The following is a 21,600-nucleotide window of genomic DNA, read 5'->3' on the forward strand; positions in this document are numbered from 1 at the left end:
AATTATTTCATAACAACAATTTGTGCTTTTTGTTCAGACTACATTTCCCTTGTTTATTTGTGCAGTATAAACATGTATGGAACAAAAAACAGTTTAACACTGGATTCTTTGTTTGAAACTTTATTAATTACAAAGCCTGTATATTGTTTTGACCCTCGTTAGGTACACTAACACAAAAAAGGTCCCATGGCAAATGAGTTTGACACACCGGCTCTAAAGCAGACTTAACAATATTTTTATTTTTAGCAAACAACACATCAGAAAAACTTTTTCAATTTGTGACATTGCAAAGACCCCTGCCCTCCCCTAACTTATGCCATAATATTTTTCCAGTAAGACAGTACTTCAGCTGATTATATAGTTCAAGGTTATGGTAACCTATTTTGGTACTTGTATTTTATTGACATAAATATTTAATTATTTAATTCAGAACAGCCATTTATGTTTTTCCTATTTCACATTGTTTGCTAGGTTAATATTTGTTTACGTTAATTTTCAGTTTTTTATTTGCTTTCAATAGTGTTTTTATGCCTATATTTCTTGTTATTATGTTTCTAGAACAAGGTGTATTGTGTTGGTATAAGAAAGGATAAGGGACAGGTGCGTGACATGATGGCGCCAAGTTTCCAGACATTTTTTTCAGCTGCAGAGTTATTCTGCATGTGTGTGGGTGTATTTCTTATGATAGGAAAATTGGCACATGTTCACTCCCACAGGAGACTGTAATATTATCACTCTTATATGCCAACCAATCAGAAAAAAACTTTGTGATTTTACATGTTCTATTTTTTTTTAAGAAAAGCCTCGTTGCGAGGGTTAGGAAATTTGTGTACTGCTGTGCCCTCATAAGAGCTGTGTTGTGATTTGTCAGTGAGGTCATGTACCTGCCTCTTCCCTGCATGGTGGACATTAATTCATGAAGGCACAGGACTTTGAGTAACAATCTCCAACAGAAAGTGAGTGTTTTCTTTTGGACAAATAGTGTAAAGAACATCTATTTTTGTCGGGAGAAGAATAAAGTTCAAAATTAAGTTCAAGCTCTTTTATTTAAATTGAACTAGTAATACTTTCAGATAATTTAATAATCTTTAACAAAACTTTACACCCAACTCCCTGCAATATTTATTAAGTGTTTATGCATGTGCAAAGAACAGTCGTCGTCTTAGCCAGGCACGATTGCGACTTGTCACAGAGATTACATTACACATTCCTGAAATCTGCCACTGAGAATTAATGAACCTTTGATAAGGACCAAATGCACATCCCCAGCAGCAGGCATTCTAATAACATGCATGACTGTACGGCAGGCGTCATACCCTCTTGTTCAGTCGGTCGACCACGGTGGCTCCCAGCTCCTGCAGGTGAGACTTCACTCCGGCAGACCGATCCTCCCCATTGCTTCTCACCTCCACATACGCCACCACGTCTGAAACCAAAACACTTCTGCACTGCTTGCAACAATGCTTGCTCAAACACATCTATTAAGGGGTCTTCGGTGGCTCTGATCGCTAACGCATTATGCTCATACGACAAACATCATGGGTTCGAAGCCCACTCACTATATTCTTGAAGGGTGATTACCTTATGTATCAGTGGATAACTGTGTGATGTAAATCCCCATAAAATTAAATAACTTTAAGGCTAGGCCCCACCCGCCACGTTAGATAAATGAATTTCTAAGTTTTTTTTTTTTAAGTCATTTGATAAATTCCTTTTTGCTGAAAAGCTTGTAGCTATTTGTAGAAATTAAGGAAAGTATTCATAAATAACACTTTTTGTGTTACTAATTGCAACATGGTCACTCCCCTGTATTTCCACAGTTGAACAGTTTATAAAATTTAATTTTTACAGTAACATTTGTAAATCATTTCTTCATAAAAATCTCAATTAAAAAAAAACAAAAAAACAATCTAAAGTGGCATGTAAAGCAGAGCCTTAATGGTCCGGCTAACTAGTGATAGCTTAAGTATATCTGCACGAGTGAGGCAGGTCACAGGCACGCTCACCTTACAACGCAAATTCACCCAATTACATTCACTAAACTGGTTGTTTCTAGGAAATGAAAGTGATGACCGTTTTTTTTTATGATAAAACAAATCATCATCTCCCTCACAATGTAATTAATAATTTATAAAATAACATATTTTTGATGCTTTTATTACTACTAATACGTAACCAAATTTGCCATATTTAATTTCCTGTTCTAATCTATTGTCGAGTTAGGCTCTTCGAACCCTTGAATCACACTTAATAGCACAAAGAAGGAAAACCTTACTCGACATAGGTTTTCAAAGGGTTAATGTAAAATCAAAGTAAGCAGACTTAACTACAGTTACTCAAGAAAATGTTAAGAGTCTACTTTGTGCAGGTTCATTTGTATTCAACTCAGTGGACTCCTTAAACCGCTACCGTGTAGTGTACACCAACCTACAGTAGCAGTTCCAACTGAGCTCGTCCCTGTGACAACATAAAGACAAAATGACAAGATAGAGGACAAAGTCTCAAGATTTGTTGAAAACGTTCAGAATATGCGATGCATGAATCCTAAATACTGTAAAGAATTCATAACATTGGGCTATGGTTATTTGAACAATGAAACTCTTCAGTAAAGCTAACATCCTGGTTAGTTTGTGTTTTAGTGTGTTTATATGTAACTGTATGAGTAGAGATCATGAGTGGAAGATCCAAAGGGAGTGTGAGATGAACGGAAAGAGGGAAGCTCTTATTCCTGGTGGGGACGGAGCGGGAGTGGAATGGGCTTGAGGGGAAGAGGTGGAAAGGACTTACGGAAGAAGCTTCAGGAAATGGGAGAATAAAGTAGGGGGGGAGGAGAGGAGAACTCCTTGCCACGGGGCAAAAGTCCAACTGCATGCGTATATTATTACTCTTCTTGATTAACCTGCAGTTTTAACTTTGATATTCCTTACCCCACCATGCCAGCAGGCATATACCCTATGACTGTTCAACTCATAGTCTTTTAGTCTCGTGGCTAGGACTTCTGGCTGGTGAGCTAAAGATCCGGAGTTCAATTCCCTGCCAGGTTGGGGATTTTTTAACCCGTGAAAAATTTCCTTCTCGAGTTCACGTGTCTGTGTTGTTGTGTCCTTCACCTCCATCCTGCAGATCGCAATGGCAAGCTAATGAGGAATGACCATTATAAAAACTACCGGTGCATTGTAGTTTTTACCATAATATCACTATTGCCTGCCTCAATCTAAGTTTGCAATGTTTCATTTTAATGGACACATACTCTCTCTTTCCAATGCATTTTCCTTGTTTTGGTGTGCTCTGTTGCCAGATATATGCTATTGAGCACAAATGTTTTTGGCACAACTTTATAATGCAATAAATATTTAATTTAATGTACCTGAAACATTTTATTTTGTAAAGCAATCTGTAATGAGAATTTTGGAAATACATTTGCTTGTATTTCACCAAGGGCAATAACTGGTAATAAATATTCAATTTTTACTTCTAAGGAGATAAATGAAACACAACATTTTAGTTTTTACCATTTTTGTCAAGTCAAGCATTTTTTATTTTAATATTTTAATATTAAATATATTTTGGCTCTGTTTGATTATAGTACATAATTTACTGAAATACCTTATGATTAAAAGTGAGCAAATAATACAAATAGTTTCTTATGTAAAATAAAAATTGGCATTTGGCATTGAATTATTTTTTTTCTTTCAGAATGACCATAACTGTAATAATACTCTAAAAAGTCATAATTTTATGTTCTTAGAAAAATCAAAATTAGTAAAATAAAAATAGAAATTAAAAACCTTTGATAGCTACTGGTGGTATACAATATTATTGCACAGATATTAGAGGCAAGGCAACGACCCTGTGTGCCGGCCAGTGCAGCGGAGCGGTCCATCGGAGACCCCACCTCCCGACCTCCCAGACAGGTAGCACCCATCCCTCTGCGGACCAGTGCTTCTCTTCCTGTTTCTCAAGTGTTCGGCACGTTCTCAGAGCCCCATCTGTGTGAAGTGGTGTAACTAGGACGCCATTTTTCTCTGAGCTTAGTGTGTTAAGTCGGGCATTCTGGAGACGCGACCCTTCCGAGAGCGAAGAGTCCTCTCCAGGTCAAGAATTAGCAGTTATTTGAGATAGAGACCAGCCTTGCAACAAGTAGTGTGAAAGTGACAGAGGTTGGTGGCTATACCAACGGATCTTCAGAGTGTCCTGCAAGTGAAGTGAAGAGTGGGAGTGACCCCTCCCGACCCAGTGACGAGTGGGCTCCTGTGCGAAGGTTGGTGCGAAGGTTGGTGCAAAGGGTCTGTGTTGCCGCATAGACAAGTGAGTAGTGCATGGCAGTGTGTTGGGACCAAGGTGCATGTTAAGAGACAAACAGTAGAGAGAGCCTCTGTCAAGACGAGCTCCAGTGGGGAGAGTGAATTGTGGACTTATTTAAAGTGTGATTACTTTATGGACAGACAGTTAAATTATTATAAGTAGTTAAAAGTGTAAATATTATCTGAATGTATAAGAAGAATTGCCAATTAAGGTTCTATGTGGACAACCAGAAACTGAATGACATTACAAAAAAGGACAGCTACCCCCTTCCATGCATCGATGACACTCTTGACACACTTTCTGGCACTAGATGGTTCTCGACACTGGACTAGAAGAGCAGTTACTGGCAAGTGGAGCTTCATCCAGAGGAAAAAGAAACGACTGCTTTCTCAACAGGAAGTGGATTGTTCCAATTCACTGTGCTGCCATTTTGATTATGTAATGTCCCTGCAACTACTTTTAAAAGATTGATGGAACTTGTGTTATATGGTTTGACTCAGAAAACATGCCCGGTATACCTGAATAGTGTTATTGTGGCTGGAAACATTGTGAAGGTCATACATTAAGAAGTGCTTTTTGTTCCAACACAAGAAACATTTCTAGGTCATGTGGTACCTATCACAAAACAGGTGTACAAACAGACCCTGAAAAGATCCAGACTGTCAATGACGTAAGTAGTTTCTTAGAACTTTGTACCTTTTTTAGCCTCTATGTGCCTAGGTTTGTGACTATTGCCAAACCACTGCATCAGCTTACTGAGGAAAAGAAACAATTTTTAAAGACTTTACTGGTGTAAGGCTGACTTTCATAACCTTAGGGAGGCACTGTGTTCTAGCCCCATACTCATCTCTCCCCAACAGCATGGACACAGATGCAAGCAGAGATAGGCTAAGTGCTATACTTTACCAGGTTCAGGATGGAATCAAATGAGTCATCTGTTATTAGAGCAAAGCTTAAGCCCGAATGCAACTACTGCATCACAAGTAAAGAACTTCTAGTTGTAGTTAAGTCACTGGTGTATTTTCACAAGTTATTATTCGGGAGAAAATTCTTTGTACATAATGACCATGATGCACTTAAGTGCATAGAGACAACTTGCTGAGTGGACTGAGCAGATAAAGCTGTTATGATTATCGAATTGGACAAAGGAAGGGACGAAATCACAGTAATGTTGACGCCTTCTCTCGCAGACCATACAAAAGGGCAGAGGACGAAGGAAATGAAGACATCCCACATACGACTATTGTTAACAGCAAGGATAAATAGAACCATACCAGCCTAAAAGTGGCACAGTGACAAGACCCTGACCAAGGGCCCATTATAGGTTGGTTAGAGAGAGAAACAGAACATTCATCATGGCATGAGATATTCAATGACCAAAAGGCTGAAAATTTATTTGGCACAATAGGATTTCTAGAGGATGGTGGATGATATGCTATAGAAAAGGGCATGGGAGAGTCCAAATGGGAAAGTTTTTTTCATGCAGCTACTCCTCCTTACAAGCCTAGTGCCAGAAGTGCTGAAAGAAATGTATGAACGGACCTCGGGTGACCATCTGAGAGTAAACACAACTCTAGTCAAAATTTGTCTGCGCTACTATTGGTTGAGGTGCCGTCAGGATGTATAGGCTTGGTGTAAAACATTGTGACGTATGTTGAGCCCGAAAAGGGCCACAGTAACGCAATCATGGAAAAATGAGGTCCTAAAATGTTGCAGCCCTATCTGAGAGGGTAGCCATTGACATTGCTGGGTAATTCCCAAAGAATTAAGATAAACTGGTATATCCTGGTGGCAATAGATTATTTCAGTAAGTGGCCAGACAGAGGCTTAATGCTATTCCTAACCAGGAAGCAACCACTGACAGATGCTCTAGACAAGTTCATCTGCAGATTCAGGTTACTGATGAAGCTTCCCTCAGACCAAGGGTGCAATTTTGAATAGACTATATTCCAGGAGGTGTGTAGGTTACTGGGGATAAACAAAACTAGGATTAAAGCCTACATCCTCTTGTCACCACTCACCACCTCCGGCTAGCTCAAAATTAGGTGATGAGTGGAACATACAGGTTAGTAGCAGGTCACGAGAAAATTTATACTAAATGTTCGATGTATAACTGTTTTTTTTATTCATGTAAAAATAAATAAAAATTAAATGTCCATTAAAAAAAAATTAAAACCCGGAGCCATCGCCCGACCACGGCCTGCTCTGCCTGGTGCCCGAACAATTACCTTCCAACTCGGAGCTCGGACAACGACTAACTTTACAGCCTTCCTTCACTTTGTGCAGGCAGCGTCCTGGGCTCGCTGACGTAATTCTCAGCCAATCACGGTGAATGGCAACAAAAACTTCCATGAAATTCTTACTTCTGTTCCCACGACGCAGCGATTTTGTCTCTTTCTCACACTCCCGTGACAGTGACTCACATGCCTAGCGTGTGAAAAAAAGCCTCTGTCGTGGAAAAAACGAAGGAGAATTACGTCAACATGCCTTCCCACACAAAGAAGCCAGCAAAAAAAATTACTACTTAAAAACAATAAACTCTGAGAATTACGTTCACAATAACTTCTGAAAGGAAATTTTTTTACATCTAACCTGAAATTTGACAAAAATTTTTATAACAAATGATTATTACTGGATTGCATGAGGAAGGCTGTAATCTGGGTTGTTACACTCTGATGGCATGGCATGGGAAGATTCAACAGGACCCTACAGGAATACCCTGTCAAGGTTGTGGCTGACCATGAACAAGAATGGCATCAACACATTCAATTATTCCTGTTGCCAAATAGGGCTGCTATTTATGACTCAACAGACTCCTGCGAGTATTGTTTTGAAAGGAGTTGAAGATACTGTTCACGCCTTAGTCATGTCTTTTTTTTATAATGTTGGTGTCTCTTTTTTATTGGTACAGACTATCATGTGGCATGCTTGTCAGTTGAAAACATGGCGGTGCGTGTGTGCGTGTGTAGACGTTGGTAACCGGATTTTTGTAAACAATTATCTAATTGTATTAACATTTTTTGGTCCTCCGACACAGATATGTTACGTTTCGTGTTTGCGATCGGGAAATTAAACAATTCGTCGCCGCATTTGTCCGTGTTATTTCCAAAGACATCGCGTTTAACGAGACGTAATGTTGAACCATTGTGTGTGTAAATTAAAAAATATATATAAAAAATAGAATTCACGAGTGACCTACTACATGAAACATAAAGCTTCATCTTCTTGGTAATATCTTTTTTTTTTTTAGAGAACTATAAAACATTCACGTTAAAAGTGTTACAACTAAACAACCAATATGGCGACCACAAGCAACAACATGCAGTATTTAATGTTCAACCATGTCATGGCGAAGGTAAACGAAGCGAGTGGATTATATGATGCAGCGATTCCAGATGACACAAAGTGGGATGATTTCATGCTGATTTACGAAGAAATCGCTTAAGTTAAGACTGAACTGTTTTCAAATTATTTAATATTGTGTGCTAGTCCTCCCGAAAGGACATCGGTTGATGCGTTAAAACAACAATTTACCTCGTATGAGGCTGTATTTCGGCAACTTCGCAAGGCCTATCAATGTCTTCAAACGAAAGCAACGGTTAATAGTACAGCTCAAAACATGTGCAACGGCCACATTACTACTCCAGCTACATTGCTGAGTATCCCACCACCTACCTTCGCGGGTGACCAGGTAGAGTGGCCAACATTTGCAGGATTATTTGTATCCATTATTAACCAGACACCAGGTCTTAGCCCAATACAAAAGTTACACTATCTGTTGGGCTGTCTCAGGGGTGAACCTCATGACATGGTCAGTGGTCTTAGTTTTACTAATGAAACTTTTGACACAGCATGGATCTTGTTGGACAAAAGGTATCGAAGTGTGCGCATCGTTGCCACCACTTATGTGCAACGTTTGTTACATTTGCCCACTGTTTACTCAAGTTTGCCCGAGTCATTGTTAAAATTTGTTAGTGCAGTCAATGAGTCATTAAATGCTCTGAGTGCACACAAGTTTCCAGTAAGCCAGTGGAGTTTTCTCTTGTTAAATATTTTGTTGGAAAAGTTGGATACTTCTACTAGACAATCCTTTGAAATAACCTTGGACAAGGACATACCTATCCATGAAGAACTGTTGAGGTTCCTTGAAAAGAAAGCCCAAGCTACAGTCAACGTCAACCTTGTCACAACATCTCACTCCCAACCTGGGTTGTCCAAGTCTCAACCTTTGAATTTCAAATCCCGTACAGGCGATACAAGTGGGTACAAGAGTGTCAACACTCCATGTTCAACGTTAGTGTCGGTGAACTCGCCACTAACAGTGAAATGCTTATTTTGTGATGGTTCTCACTGGATTCAGACATGTCACACATTTTTGTCAAAAATCTGTTGCAGAGAGAGTGGAATGGGTGAAAACAAATACCCTCTGTTTCAATTGTTTGAGACCACATCACAGCAGTAGCAGGTGCAATTCTAAGTATTCATGTCAGCAGTGTCAGCGTAAGCATCATACACTACTTCACTTTCCAGACCAACGTTCAGAAACGACACAGTGTGACGAACCTACCGCATCGGAATCTAATGTGCAGGTATCAATGTGTGCAGCAGAAGTAAGTCCACGTACTACCAGTCCGGTAGCAACCAAAATACTCCTTAAAACTGCTATCGTGCATGTACGTGATGCATCTAGTAACTTTCAGCCTGTGCGAGTATTATTAGATGGAGCTTCGCAGACCTCTTTCACCACTGAGTCATGTTTCAAGCACTTGGGTTTCCCACGACAGCAGTCATCAGTATCAGTGTCTGGAGTAGGTAAATCTCATGTTCCGAAAAATAAGGGTTTAACAGTGTGTGAAATCAAGCCAGTAGGTCAAGATGACGTATTGTTTATTATTGACGCAATCATCCTAACCACCATTACCCATGCACATCCATCGGTACCCATTTGCACTACACAGTTAAATCATTTGCAAGGCCTCACACTTGCAGATCCAGGGTTTGCAGTACACACTTACAGATCCAGGGTTTGCAGTACCAGAACCTATTGACATGTTGCAGGCAGCTGATCTCGTGGCAGAAGTGATGACTGGATCTCGCCTACCGGGTAACCCTAGTGCTTTTCATTCATTGTTTGGATGGGTCATCACTGGGCGTGCTGGGTGCGAGAGCAGTTCTACTGAGTTGTCATCCTGTCTTGTAAGAAATGACTCATCTCTGGATGCAACTCTTAAACAATTTTGGGAAATTGAAGAAGTTCCTAACAAGTGCCCTATCTCTGCAGAAGACTTGATATGTGAAGATATTTTTCATCAGCACACTCGAACTACAGACGGCCGCTACATGCTTAGACTCCCCTTTCGCAATCCGCTAATACCATTAGGGGAGTTTCAGACATTCAGAGAAGAAAGAAGGGAGGAGTGAAGGTGGTACAGTTGGAGGACCTATTAAGGAGATATGTCGAAAGATATATGTTAACTGTTTGAGATGAACCAGTTTAAAGAGGGGGCAGTGTTATGAGGATACTAGAGCCAGGATAACAAGGCAGGCCAGCTGGCCAACATGCTGGACAGGTAGTGCATATCCCTTTGTGGTAATACAATTAGGAGCGGAGCCTCTCTCCATCTCAAGTGTTCAGCAAATTCCCAGAGCCCCATCTGCGTGAAGTGACGTAACTAGGACATCATTGTTTTCGGAGTGTTACAAAACCTTTGCCGGTCGAGACTTGGCAGGTATTTATGATGGAGTCCAGCCAGCGGCGAGTAGTGTGTGTGTGTGATGGAGGCCAGCCAGCGGCGAGTAGTGTGTGTGTGTGATAGAGGCTGGTGGCGACAGCGGTGTGTGTATGCGCAAGGCTGGTGGCGATATCAGCGGATCCTTGGAGTGACCTACGAGTGAAATGAAGGAAAGAGGGCGAGTGACTCCTTCTGAGCAATAACCGTGTGACGAGCTGGCTTCGTGTGTGAAGGTTGGTGCATCGGGACTGTGTCACAGCGCAGACAAGTGAGAAGTGCAAAGTGGTGTGTTTTGGGACCAATGTACGTGGTAAGAAATGAATAGAAGAGATAGCCACTGTCAAGCCGAGTTACAGTGGGGATAGTGAATAGTGGACTTATTTAAAGTGTGATTACTTTATGGAAACCGTTTAATTGTTATTAATTTAATTAAAAATGTATATTGTAGCTGAAAAAATATGTATTTATTTAATTCAGCTACCCTTCCGGATGTCTTCACATTCGTAACAATATTATAAGATGTTTAATGTTGCCAGGTAGTATTAATCTGGCAACAGTAGGCACCATTTATTCTGTACTACTGCAAACCAAGTGCATTGGTTTGATACATAAACCACAGCAAAGATTGAAAAGTCTTAAAACTATTATTTTACATTGAGCAATATCTTTGAATATATATACTGTATAGAAGTCGCCAGCCCAGGTTAAAATATCTAATACGGTTTTGAGGTAGTTGGTTAATTCACCGCCGCAATCGCCACCATCTCTAGGTCATCGACTTGTGGTGGTCCCTAGCGGACAAGTGTCGAACTCTTCAAACACCCCTTCCCCCTCCCGTTGAACGACCTTGAGCTGCAGTGAATGATTAGTGGGGGGTGCGGGGAATGACAGCGGGCGACAGTACTGCTCTCTAACGTGTAAATAACAACTAAGACGATACAGGGCGTTACGGCAGCGCACTGCAGCGGTGAAGTTCCCAAGCTGCTCATCATACACTTCTGAAAGACGTAGAGTAAATCCTATCCACTCGCGACTTCTATACAGTATATATATTCAAAGGCAATATAGAGAATTATGGATAAAATAAAAAAAAATTCTCTGACCTTTCAGAAGAACTGCAGAAACAGGCTGAGTGTCTGGAATGGGAGACTCCACGTCACGTGCCGGAACCTTATCACCTGACAACTGCATTTTTCGGTTTACTGGGGTTGTAGACAGTGCTCTGTCAGGTGGACAACTTTGATGCTCTGATGTTCTAAAACTATTCTCACACACTGTTGTGGCAGGACTAATAATCACACTTCTCTGAAGAGACATTTTGGATAAACTTGGACTTCTTGGAAAGTCTCGGAAATGTACAGATTTTGGAGTTTTGGGTGTAACTGGAACAGTCCTGATGGAAATATGCGCTTTGGCTGCACTCAACTGATTCGTAGGTGTGTCTATGTTTTCCAAAACTCTTCTGTGCTGTGAAGTTGGTGTGGTGCTAGCTAGTTTGGTTATACCATCTATGGCTGGTGTGTTTCTTGACATGCAAGAAGATGCTTTCCGTGCAGATCTTGACAGTGTTTCTCTTGCTGCCTCCAAGAGTTTCGTAAAGAGTTCCCTACCTTGTGTCCTATCTGCACTAAAAATTCCTATTTCTCGTCTAATCCTTGGAGTAACATTCTCATCTGGCTGCAACACTTCTCTAACTGAGTGCAGCAAAGTTGGGCTCTTATGTTCTAGCAAACTTCTCATTCCACCATTTACACTGACAGTGGCTTCAGAGACGGGCTCTTTAATTTTACTACGACTGAAATTGTGGCCTTTAGCTGCCATCCCAAACATTTCTACATCTGGCGACTCTTCAACCAGCTGAGGACTTCCAAAACTACCTCTCGTAGCGTTGTGTGAGGCTGACGATAATCTATTTCTGTCTGTCTTTGTAGTCGAGTCATCCTGATGATAAATTCCATCAGTGCTGTTTAGAGACTTTTTAGATTTACAGCTAGACTTATTTTTGTGACCTTTAGTGGCCAACCCAACTTTATCGGAAACAACACACTCGAAACTGTTCAGTGAGGCAGTATCATCACTGCTGACGCCATCTGAACTAATGTCAGCTGTGATATGGTGATGTTGCTTCTCAAAGACTTTGCTTCGCCTAGCAGTGTCATTGGCTCTGGTAACTTCAGCATTATCAGTTTGTTTCTTCTTGGAAAAGTCTGACAAATCGTTAAGACTGGACACATCAATGGACTGTTCCAAATATGAAATACCCCTCGAATCATCACTGCCATCACCGACTTCACACACCAAAGACTCGGTCAGAGCATCTTCTTGTATATTTTTAAGTCGGCTGCTAACCCGTACACCATTCGACTGAGCACCACTTTCATCGTGAAAATGATGTGCGAGAGACCTGCTTGCTCTGCTCTTTCTTGGGCGCCTTGTGACATAACCAGTCTTAGTGAAGTGGTCACTCTTACTAAGGTTGCCCTGTAATGCCATTACATAAACCTGCAACAAGGTACAATATTCAATTCAAGCAATTCACCAGGCTAAATTAATTAAACATTCTCACTACCAAACAAATAACCAACTTTAGTGGAGCACAAGCCTTCGCACACTACTACTACTACAAAGCTTTCATATCTGTGAAAAAAAAAATTGGTACATAAGCAGTTTTAAAATTTAGTTTACAGATTGTCAACATCAAGGTCATTCGAAATAAAGACTGACATCTGATTTATTAAGAAACAGAGCTGGAAGGGCTCCTAAATTCTTATTTAAATGTGAAATGACTATAACTAAAATAGGGTCATTTACAACTTGTTAAAGGTTCTTAAGGCTTAACCTAGCATTTAATACTTTCTGATAATAATTTATATCCTTCCACAATGAGAGTCAAACTTAAAATTGTGCAAATTGTTCGGGTTGTGTCCGAATACATATAAAGTACATACTTGGGCCAATACATACATATTCCCATGTGACATTGCAAGGCTATCCCAAATGCAAATTAAATATGCAGGCACACAAGTAAATAAATATATTTACTTCTTGCATCCTTGAATGTAATTAGAAGTTATAATTTTTAAAAGCAACTGGTATTTCATAACCAGAGTTTCTTTTCTGCAAAAATAAATACGTACATTTACTTACTTCCTGATATATTTTCTAATCATCCTCTACGGGGAGTTTGCGAAACTTCTACTATTTAACTACTGTAAAAGTTTATATCATTTTAACGTTTGTAAGGTTCAGAACTTCAAATACCATAAAATATGTGTAGATGGTTGATGCCATTTTGATGGGAATTGTTAACTATTTCTTACTTGGTAAACCCCACTTGGTCTAGTGGCTAGTATGTCTGGTTGGCGGGCCAAGGGACCCAGGTTCAATTCCCAGACGAGGAGGGGGATTTTTTCAACCCTCCCCCCTCAGGACTGGGTGTTTGTAATATCCCTTTCAACTTCATCTTGGGTAAGGCAATGGTAAACCATCGCAGAATCATCCTGCCTCGGCATGCATAGATACATCAGAGCTGTTACCACCATATCATTGCCTGTGCTCACGAAATCAGTGGGAAACCACTCATCAGTTTTTCCTTTTAAATTATCATAATTGGTAAATGTCTAGTCTCATGGCATCTGCAAAAAAAATTACATAAAAGTTTTACTTCCATTAAATTTGTAGTAGTTATTTTGAGACAGGAGGTAAAGTATGTTACATCACAATTATGGACACAGCATTTGTATATGAAGTAGTGTATTATTGTCTGTATATCCTTACCACCATTTTAATTGATTACTATTTGTGTCAAGATTTATATATAATCTAAAGGATGTTTTCAAAATTACAACTATAAAGAGAGGTTATTAAATTTTATAGACTTTAATGTATTTTTTATTAAAAAGTAGCCACACTAAAATTTTACCATAATTATTTAGAAAACTCTCAATAAAAATATGTAAAACAATTCTAAAATGTCTTATGTTATTAATTAAAATTTTTGCTTATACCATCATAACCTAATAAAATTTATTGTACAGTATAGTAAAGAGGGCTGAAAACTGTGTTCATCATTGCTTGGTTTCCAGTTGTGGAACTGCATTGTTTGTCTAACATGTTTAAACATTATTTTTAAACAATGTTTATTTTCGGACAGTATTTATATATATTTCAGTATTTAATAGCAATTCATGTAATTAAATAACAAATTGATATGTAATTAGAGGCACTTTATGTCTCTGGTGGTGTTTCTGAATGGCATCATGTCCTTAATTGTCGCTCCGGCGGCTCGGCATCTGACCCATTGCACAATAGGATTTGGAACACTGCCAGAGGTGTCTGTTGGTTCATCCCTGCTAGGAATTTTGTCGCACGCAACGGTGCGACTTTAAGGACCAGAAATTATTGAAAAAAGTTTGTTTAGACACACAAAGTGTGTACTGTCTAGTGCAGTAACCCTTAAGTGTGATGTGTGAGTGAAAGTGCATCACAGATTTCACTTGGGTTTATATTCAACTTACGATCATTATTCATTGTTATATGACAAGTTTTAATGTGAAATTTATTTTGACATACTAAATTAAAACAGCAAGCATCCCAAACTAGAGCCAATATTCCAAAAATAAAAAATATGGGTTCTTATATTTGTCTGAAGATACCATGTCCCAAATTTCATCCTAATCAGAGATGGCGAGGTGGACACTCCTGAATGCTCTGGCATGGAATGAACCTGTCATATAATAATGAATTATGATCGTAAGTCAAATTAAAAGGATTGTTTTTCAACCTACAATAATAATTCTTTCATATTTCGCAATTTCCTTCATCTAGGTAGGATCTTCCGACATACTGAACTAAAACAGTAAGCATCATGTATCACAGGATCAAGAAAACAGGATCATGCAATCAGGATCTTTTGACGTACTGAACTAAAACTGCAAGAATCATGTACCACAGGATCAAGCCTTCAGGTTCCAGGAAAAAAACTTGAATATATGAAATACCTACCTGCCATATCAAACACAGAATATATAATGGCTGCAATCAAAGAATTCCTTGGAAAGACTGTAAAATTCAATGTGTCAACCAATTAAGTACACAGCATATATTCCCACAGAAAATGAACAATGATAAAAATTCTATTCAAATTTTTGTCTCCCATTAGACTTGTCTGTTACATCACTACAAATAGTACATACTTTAAATTTGATGTAGGCCCTAACAAAATAAACACTTCATAATAGAATTAATTATTTTGACGTCGGCCCACAGGCCTCCTTAACTCTTACAGGCCTATATGTCACGCAAATGCCTTCTCCTCCCGAGTGGTGCTACGCGGAAGTGGTTCTACTCGCCGAGGGTGAAGTGTAGACTTGTGTTTTCTTTTGCAGGAACTTATTTTGTATTGTATTTCATTTTATATTTTATTTGTTTTTATAGTTCATATTATTTTTTATGTATTTTATTCATATTATTCACGGGGCGCCTAGGCCGTGGTTCTCCGCCTGTGGCCAATCCACGCGTTCCGTGGGCTTGCGGAGGAGGGGAGTCGCGGTCGCGGCACGTGGGGGAGTCAGTCGCGCTCGGGAGACGCTGGGAAGTGGACGCGGGAGACGTCGCTCCACAGCTCGGGTGAGCCCAGCGTCGGCAACGCAGCAAGTCACCATCCAATCTGTGTCGGTCGCGGAACGCGGTTTAGGAGTGCTTCCTGGATATTAATAATAGCTCTTATTGTTTCTTTTTTTTTAGCCAATTTTAGTCGCAATTACATGTGAGCCATCATGCCTGACGCTAGTCGCCATGTGTAAGTTATTAGTTAGTCGTATTGTGTCAGTGTCAGGGTTATTATTAAAGCCATAGGTTTCAGACGCACAGCCACGGCGCCGCCTTTCTTGGGGTCATTCCATGTCAAATCAACACACCCATTTTACATGACCACTTTGGAATCTCCTCAAATTTTGTATAGTGGTAGTAGGTACTAAAAATAAGAAAAATATTAAATTTTAATTTTTTTATCTCAAACGGTTTCCAAAATACAGCTATGTAAAGTTTTCAAAAAAGCCCCCAAAAACGCTGGACGAGCGTTTTTCAAATTGCTCTAGAACCTGTTCTAATTAAGCTAGAAAGGTGGGAGTGGTGTCATTTTACTCCATTTTTTATGGGCTTTCTTTTGACATATAACACACCATAGGTTGTAATAAAGTTTTTTTTTCTAAACTCAAAATCAAAATTTTGATTTTGAATATATCAAAAAGTGCGTCCCAAAAAATTTTGAAAAAATTCCTACAAGTAGGCTATATTAATGGTAAGCATAAGTTAAAATTTCAAAATGGGCAGATTATGGCTTCATGGTTAAATATTATCTGCAAAAAGGTGAGATTTTGGGAATTTTAATTTGGTAAAGATATTTTACTATGTTCTATTTTACCAACATCAGTAATGCTAATAATTTTACTATCTATAATAAATCTACACAAACATAGGTGTTGGTAGTTATGGCTATGGTTATGGTTATAATAAAACGTTTCAGAAGTTTTCTTTCACTTCGCACAGTTTGCAGAGTCTCTTCTTGAAAAATAACTACATGAAAACTGTAAACTGGAAACTAGAATTAGTTTAAAAATTAATAAACTTTGTTTACGCGGCAATGTAGCGATAATCGAGGGTCGCCATGATGGTATGGTCCAGTATGGTCGTATTTATCCCGACAACAACATCGTGTACCTTCGGGAAAGTTCGTATTGATATTAATTTATTATTGAGGTGACTGTTTATTAGTTAATGTCTTTATATACGTGGATTTTAAAATATGTAGGTATCATTCAAGTAATTTTTAAAAAACAGTAAAGAATAAGCTAGAAAGTTTTAAGACTAACATTCAGACTGTAATCAATCTGCTCCAGCAGGCAGGAAGGAGAGGGCCTGAGGGGGGAGGGGGCAAGCTTTGCTGACAAGTTGAGACCTGCACCTCACAAGAATAGCTCACATAGCAGTTCGTCTGAGTCTGGTGCTCTTGTCAGTAGAATCAGTAGTTATGCTGAGAACAGTGATGTGATAAAGTATTAGTGAGTGTAACTACTAGTAATGTGTGACAGTAGTGAGTACTAATGATAATACAGTTATGTAATGTACATTATACATGTCAATATTTTTATTCAATTAATTATTATTTAAAGACAATTTTTTGTTGAAACTTGTAAATTGCAAAACGGTTTTAATCAATTTTAAATTTTAGACTTTAAAAAATGGAGAAAAAAGTTGTGTTTATTAGATTACAATGTTTTAATCCCTTAAAAAAAGAAAATCATACAGTCAGGGATAAAAAGACATTAAGAAATGTCACATCATGGATGTGCAGTTTATATCCTGAAATTCCAAAGGAAGCTAAAATTTGCAATAAATGTAGGAAAGAAATTACAGCTTTGAAGACAAACTTAAATGCCAATCAACCTGGCCCTTCAGCTAAGCCTTGTTTAGTGGCATTGAATGATGAAATGTCCAGTTCGGATTCAGACAGGGACCCTAACTTTTCTATTTCGAAAATAATAGTAGATCAAATGAATACTTCTCTTTTGGAGCTAGAAGAGTCTCCTATTGACAAAAGGAAAATCCAATCCAAGCAGTATGCAACAACCAAAGCAAGAAAAATTCACTCTGCAATGAAACGAAAACTTTTTGTAGCAGCAGATACATCATCGTCCAGTCAAGAGGACGATCTTGACCAATCAGTTTTACAAAACCTCAAAGATCAATTTTCCGTTTCAAACAATCGTGTTAAGAAATTAATGATACTTACTTGCCTCCCAGAGGGTTGGGGGATAAGGAAGATTATGAGGGAATTTAATGCGCCAAACTATATGGTAAGACAAGCAAAAAAATTTTTAAAAGAGAAAGGTATATTAGAGACTCCCAATCCCAAGCCTGGTAAGACGGTCTCAGAAGATGTTGTAAATACTATTCATTCCTTTTATCTAAATGATGAAATCAGCAGAGCAATGCCCGGCATAAAAGATTGTGTATCAGTTGTTGAGGCAAATGGAAATAAAACCAAAATATCAAAACGTCTTATCTTGTGTAATCTGAAGGAAGCTTATACTCTGTTCAAGGAGAAATCCCCCCACATTAAAGTAGGATTCTCTAAATTTGCTGAACTAAGACCAAAACAATGTATTTTAGCAGGCAAAAGTGGCACGCATGCAGTGTGCGTATGTACTATCCACCAAAATGTGAAGTTGATTATAGAAAATGCCCGATTAGGAACTCTAACTAATGGTGAATTGAAGTCGTACAAGCAGTGTATGGTCAAAATGCAATGCAATCCACCAGCAATAACATGTGTCATGGGTGAATGTGCCGATTGTCCTGGGGTTACACCTATACAAACAATTCTTGAAGATGCCTTTGAAGAAAATTTGATAGAAAATGTCACCTTTCGTCAATGGGTGTCTGTAGATCGTTGCACTCTTGAGACTTTAAACAAATCTTCAGAAGACTTTATCACTTTCTTTTTGGAAAAACTTTCACTTCTAATAAAACATGATTTTATTGCTAAAATGCAGTCTGCTTTCATCAATGATAAAAAAGAAAATTTAAATGAATCAGAGTTTGTGATAAACCTAGACTTTTCCGAAAACTACACAATTGTGGTACAAGACGAGGCTCAGAGCTACCACTGGGCTAATGAACATGTAACTCTTCACCCTTTTGTAATTTATTACAAAAGTGAAGACAAACTCAAACATGTCAGTTTTGTTGTGGTATCAGATTGCTTGGAGCACAATACCGTGTCTGTTTATACGTTTCAAAAGAAACTTATTGAATTCTTGACAAAACATTTCCAGGCATTACCAAAGAAGATTTTCTATTACTCTGACGGGTGTGCTGGGCAATATAAAAACAAAAAAAACTTCATAAACTTGTGCTACCATAAAGAGGATTTTGATGTTGAAGCTGAATGGCATTTCTCAGCTACGGCTCATGGAAAGGGCCCTTGTGATGGGATTGGTGGCACGGTCAAGAGACTAGCCGCTAAAGCTAGTCTACAGCGGCCATATGACAGTCAAATCCTGACAGCCATTCAACTTTATGAATGGGCAAAACAAAATATCAATGGAATACATTTTACCTTTTCAACCCAAGAAGATCATATTGAATCTGAAAAGTTTCTCGAGGAGCGTTTCAACCAGGCTATTACTATTAAGGATACTCAAAAATTCCACTGTTTTATACCTGAACCATTGAGTCTCTCAAAACTAAGAGTTAAAGTTTTTTCGGAAAGTCAAACTGAAGACACTGTAGCTGTTCAAAAATCACCAGATAAATTGCAAATAAGTGATGTAAATGGCTACATAACGGCAGTGTATGATGAAAAGTGGTGGGTTGCTTATGTTTTGGAGAAGAAGGAAGAAGATGATGAATTAAAAGTAACATTTTTACACCCTCCTGGACCGGCAGCTTCATTTTCATATCCAAGGAAGCCTGATGTGTTGTGAATATCAGTAACGAACGTCCTCTGCAAAGTTGATCCTACAACTCCTACTGGAAGGATTTATACACTTACAGCTGAAGAGACACTAAAAATAACTCAGGCAATGTCAAGTAACAAGTGAATTTGTACTCAGTAAGTAAATGGAATGCCTATTTGTTCATGTACAAACAATTAATACTACCATACACTACATAAACCGTACTGATTTTAGAAATCAACTCTCATTTCAAATATTTTTTACCTATTGAACCCATTGCATGCCCATTTTGAAATTTTGACACATGCTTCCCATAAGTTCAACCTACTTTTAAGAATTTTTTCAAAATTTTTTGGGACACACTTTTTGTTTTATTCAAAATCAAAATTTTGATTTTAAGTTTAGAAAAAAAAATTTATGACAACCTATGGTGTGTTATATTTCATAAGAAAGCCCATTAAAAATGGAGTAAAATGACACCACTCCCACCTTTCTAGCTTAATTAGAACAGCTTCTAGAGCAATTTCAAAAACGCTCGTCCAGCGTTTTTGAGCGCTTTTTTGAAAACTTTACATAGCTGTATTTTGGAAACCGTTAGAGATAAAAAATTAAAATTTAATATTTTTCTTATTCTTAGTACATACTACCACTATACAAAATTTGAAGAAGTTCTAAAATGGTGAGGTAAAATTTTAATTCAAAGTGTGTTGATCTGACATGGAATGTCCCCTTGGTATCATACCACAAGAGACGTCACACAGACGCTACATCATAACTATCTAGGGGGTCGCGATTACAGTACGGGTGGGACGCCCCTTGCAGTGTGCGGGGAAACTAAAGCGCGCGAAACCGGGCATTGCCCTTATTGAGATTGCCACAGGCGGGACTGCGGTAGCCCCATGTAAAGGGTGTGTTTTATCATACATAAAACCCGGAAACTTCATGCTAACTTTTATTTCCTGAAATCATCCTAGGCAGGCTAGATCCCCTTAGGCCACAAGGCACGAACCCTACTCTACCGCCCCTGAGCAGCCGGAGACGCGCCACTAGTAACAAGGACTAGCCGCGGCCTTGTCAATTTATTCTAATAATTAAAACAAACATGAAATATATGCAGTAAATAAAAATTCCTTACAATTGCAAAACAATCATTATTTAAAAGAATTTCACTATACAACTCCTACACTGTCTAAATTCTCTAAACAAAAAATTAAAAAACAAAACCTGGCTAAACAATGAATGTCGCAGATTGCGTGAATACATAGGTATTGTAATGTATGCTGTAAACAGTTATTTTTTCACAAAACAGTAGGAATTAAGAAACCTTCCTTTCAAGAAGGTTTTTAGTATATGGAAAACATGTATTCCTATTTATCGCGGGTAAACAATGAATGGCGACGACAGCGTAAATGCAAAGGTATTATGATGTAAGAATTAAAATTTTAATTTTTTTTTCACAAACTAGTAGCAGAAATTACGAAACCATCTCTTCGTAGTAAATTAATGTCCGATAATTACCCAAAATTCATTTCCTAATATTAACAAATAACAAATCTATTGAAGGCTGATTTCGCATGCGTGATGTGTATTGTCTGCTATGCACTCACTTATCTTTTTAAATTGTAAACTCAGCCTAACTACAACAGCAAGAGAATTTTACGGGAATGCCAGAACAAGTCAGTATATTCAAATTGAATCAATTGGAAAACGCCTCTACTTTCCACTATATCCATCAATACAGTCAAGAACTCGCCTAATTGGGTGTTTAAGAATTATTTTAAAATAATTGCACCAAATAAAAAAAAACATAACATATATAAAACATCTTTCTCAATGTTTGGACTAACCTTCAAAGTATACAAGGCATTCCTTGCTTAACATCAACACCATACATTAAACTTTTAAGTATATGTTATTTTCTTCAAATAAATTATGGAACTTGAAACAAAAATGTAAAAAATTTACAATGATAAATAATTTCCAAAATCCTGACACAATATAAATATTAGTATTCTGTTTATATTAACAGCTAACGTCACAGCACACACTCCGATCGAGAATCGAACAAAGAGTATAAACACGGGGATTGTAAATAAAGATGT

The 21,600-nt window shown here is 38.3% G+C and overlaps 1 protein-coding gene across 4 annotated transcripts in view; it reads right to left on the reverse strand.

Annotated features, from left to right (window-relative positions):
- LOC134545131 (microcephalin) overlaps window positions 1-21,571 on the reverse strand; it is a 45,346-nt gene extending 23,775 nt beyond the window's left edge. For all 4 annotated transcript variants that reach the window (XM_063388557.1, XM_063388556.1, XM_063388555.1 and 1 more), the window contains exons 1-3: window positions 21,346-21,571; window positions 11,141-12,539; window positions 1,317-1,426 (exon numbers count right to left, since the gene is read on the reverse strand). In XM_063388557.1, the coding sequence (XP_063244627.1) occupies window positions 1,317-1,426; window positions 11,141-12,530 (1,500 nt within the window). In that variant the 5' untranslated portion in view covers window positions 12,531-12,539; window positions 21,346-21,571. The remainder of the gene's footprint in view (window positions 1-1,316; window positions 1,427-11,140; window positions 12,540-21,345) is intronic.
- Between the last annotated feature and the right edge of the window lie 29 nt (window positions 21,572-21,600).

Source organism: Bacillus rossius, chromosome 1 (genome assembly GCF_032445375.1).
Source record: "Bacillus rossius redtenbacheri isolate Brsri chromosome 1, Brsri_v3, whole genome shotgun sequence".
Classification (NCBI taxonomy): domain Eukaryota; kingdom Metazoa; phylum Arthropoda; class Insecta; order Phasmatodea; family Bacillidae; genus Bacillus; species Bacillus rossius.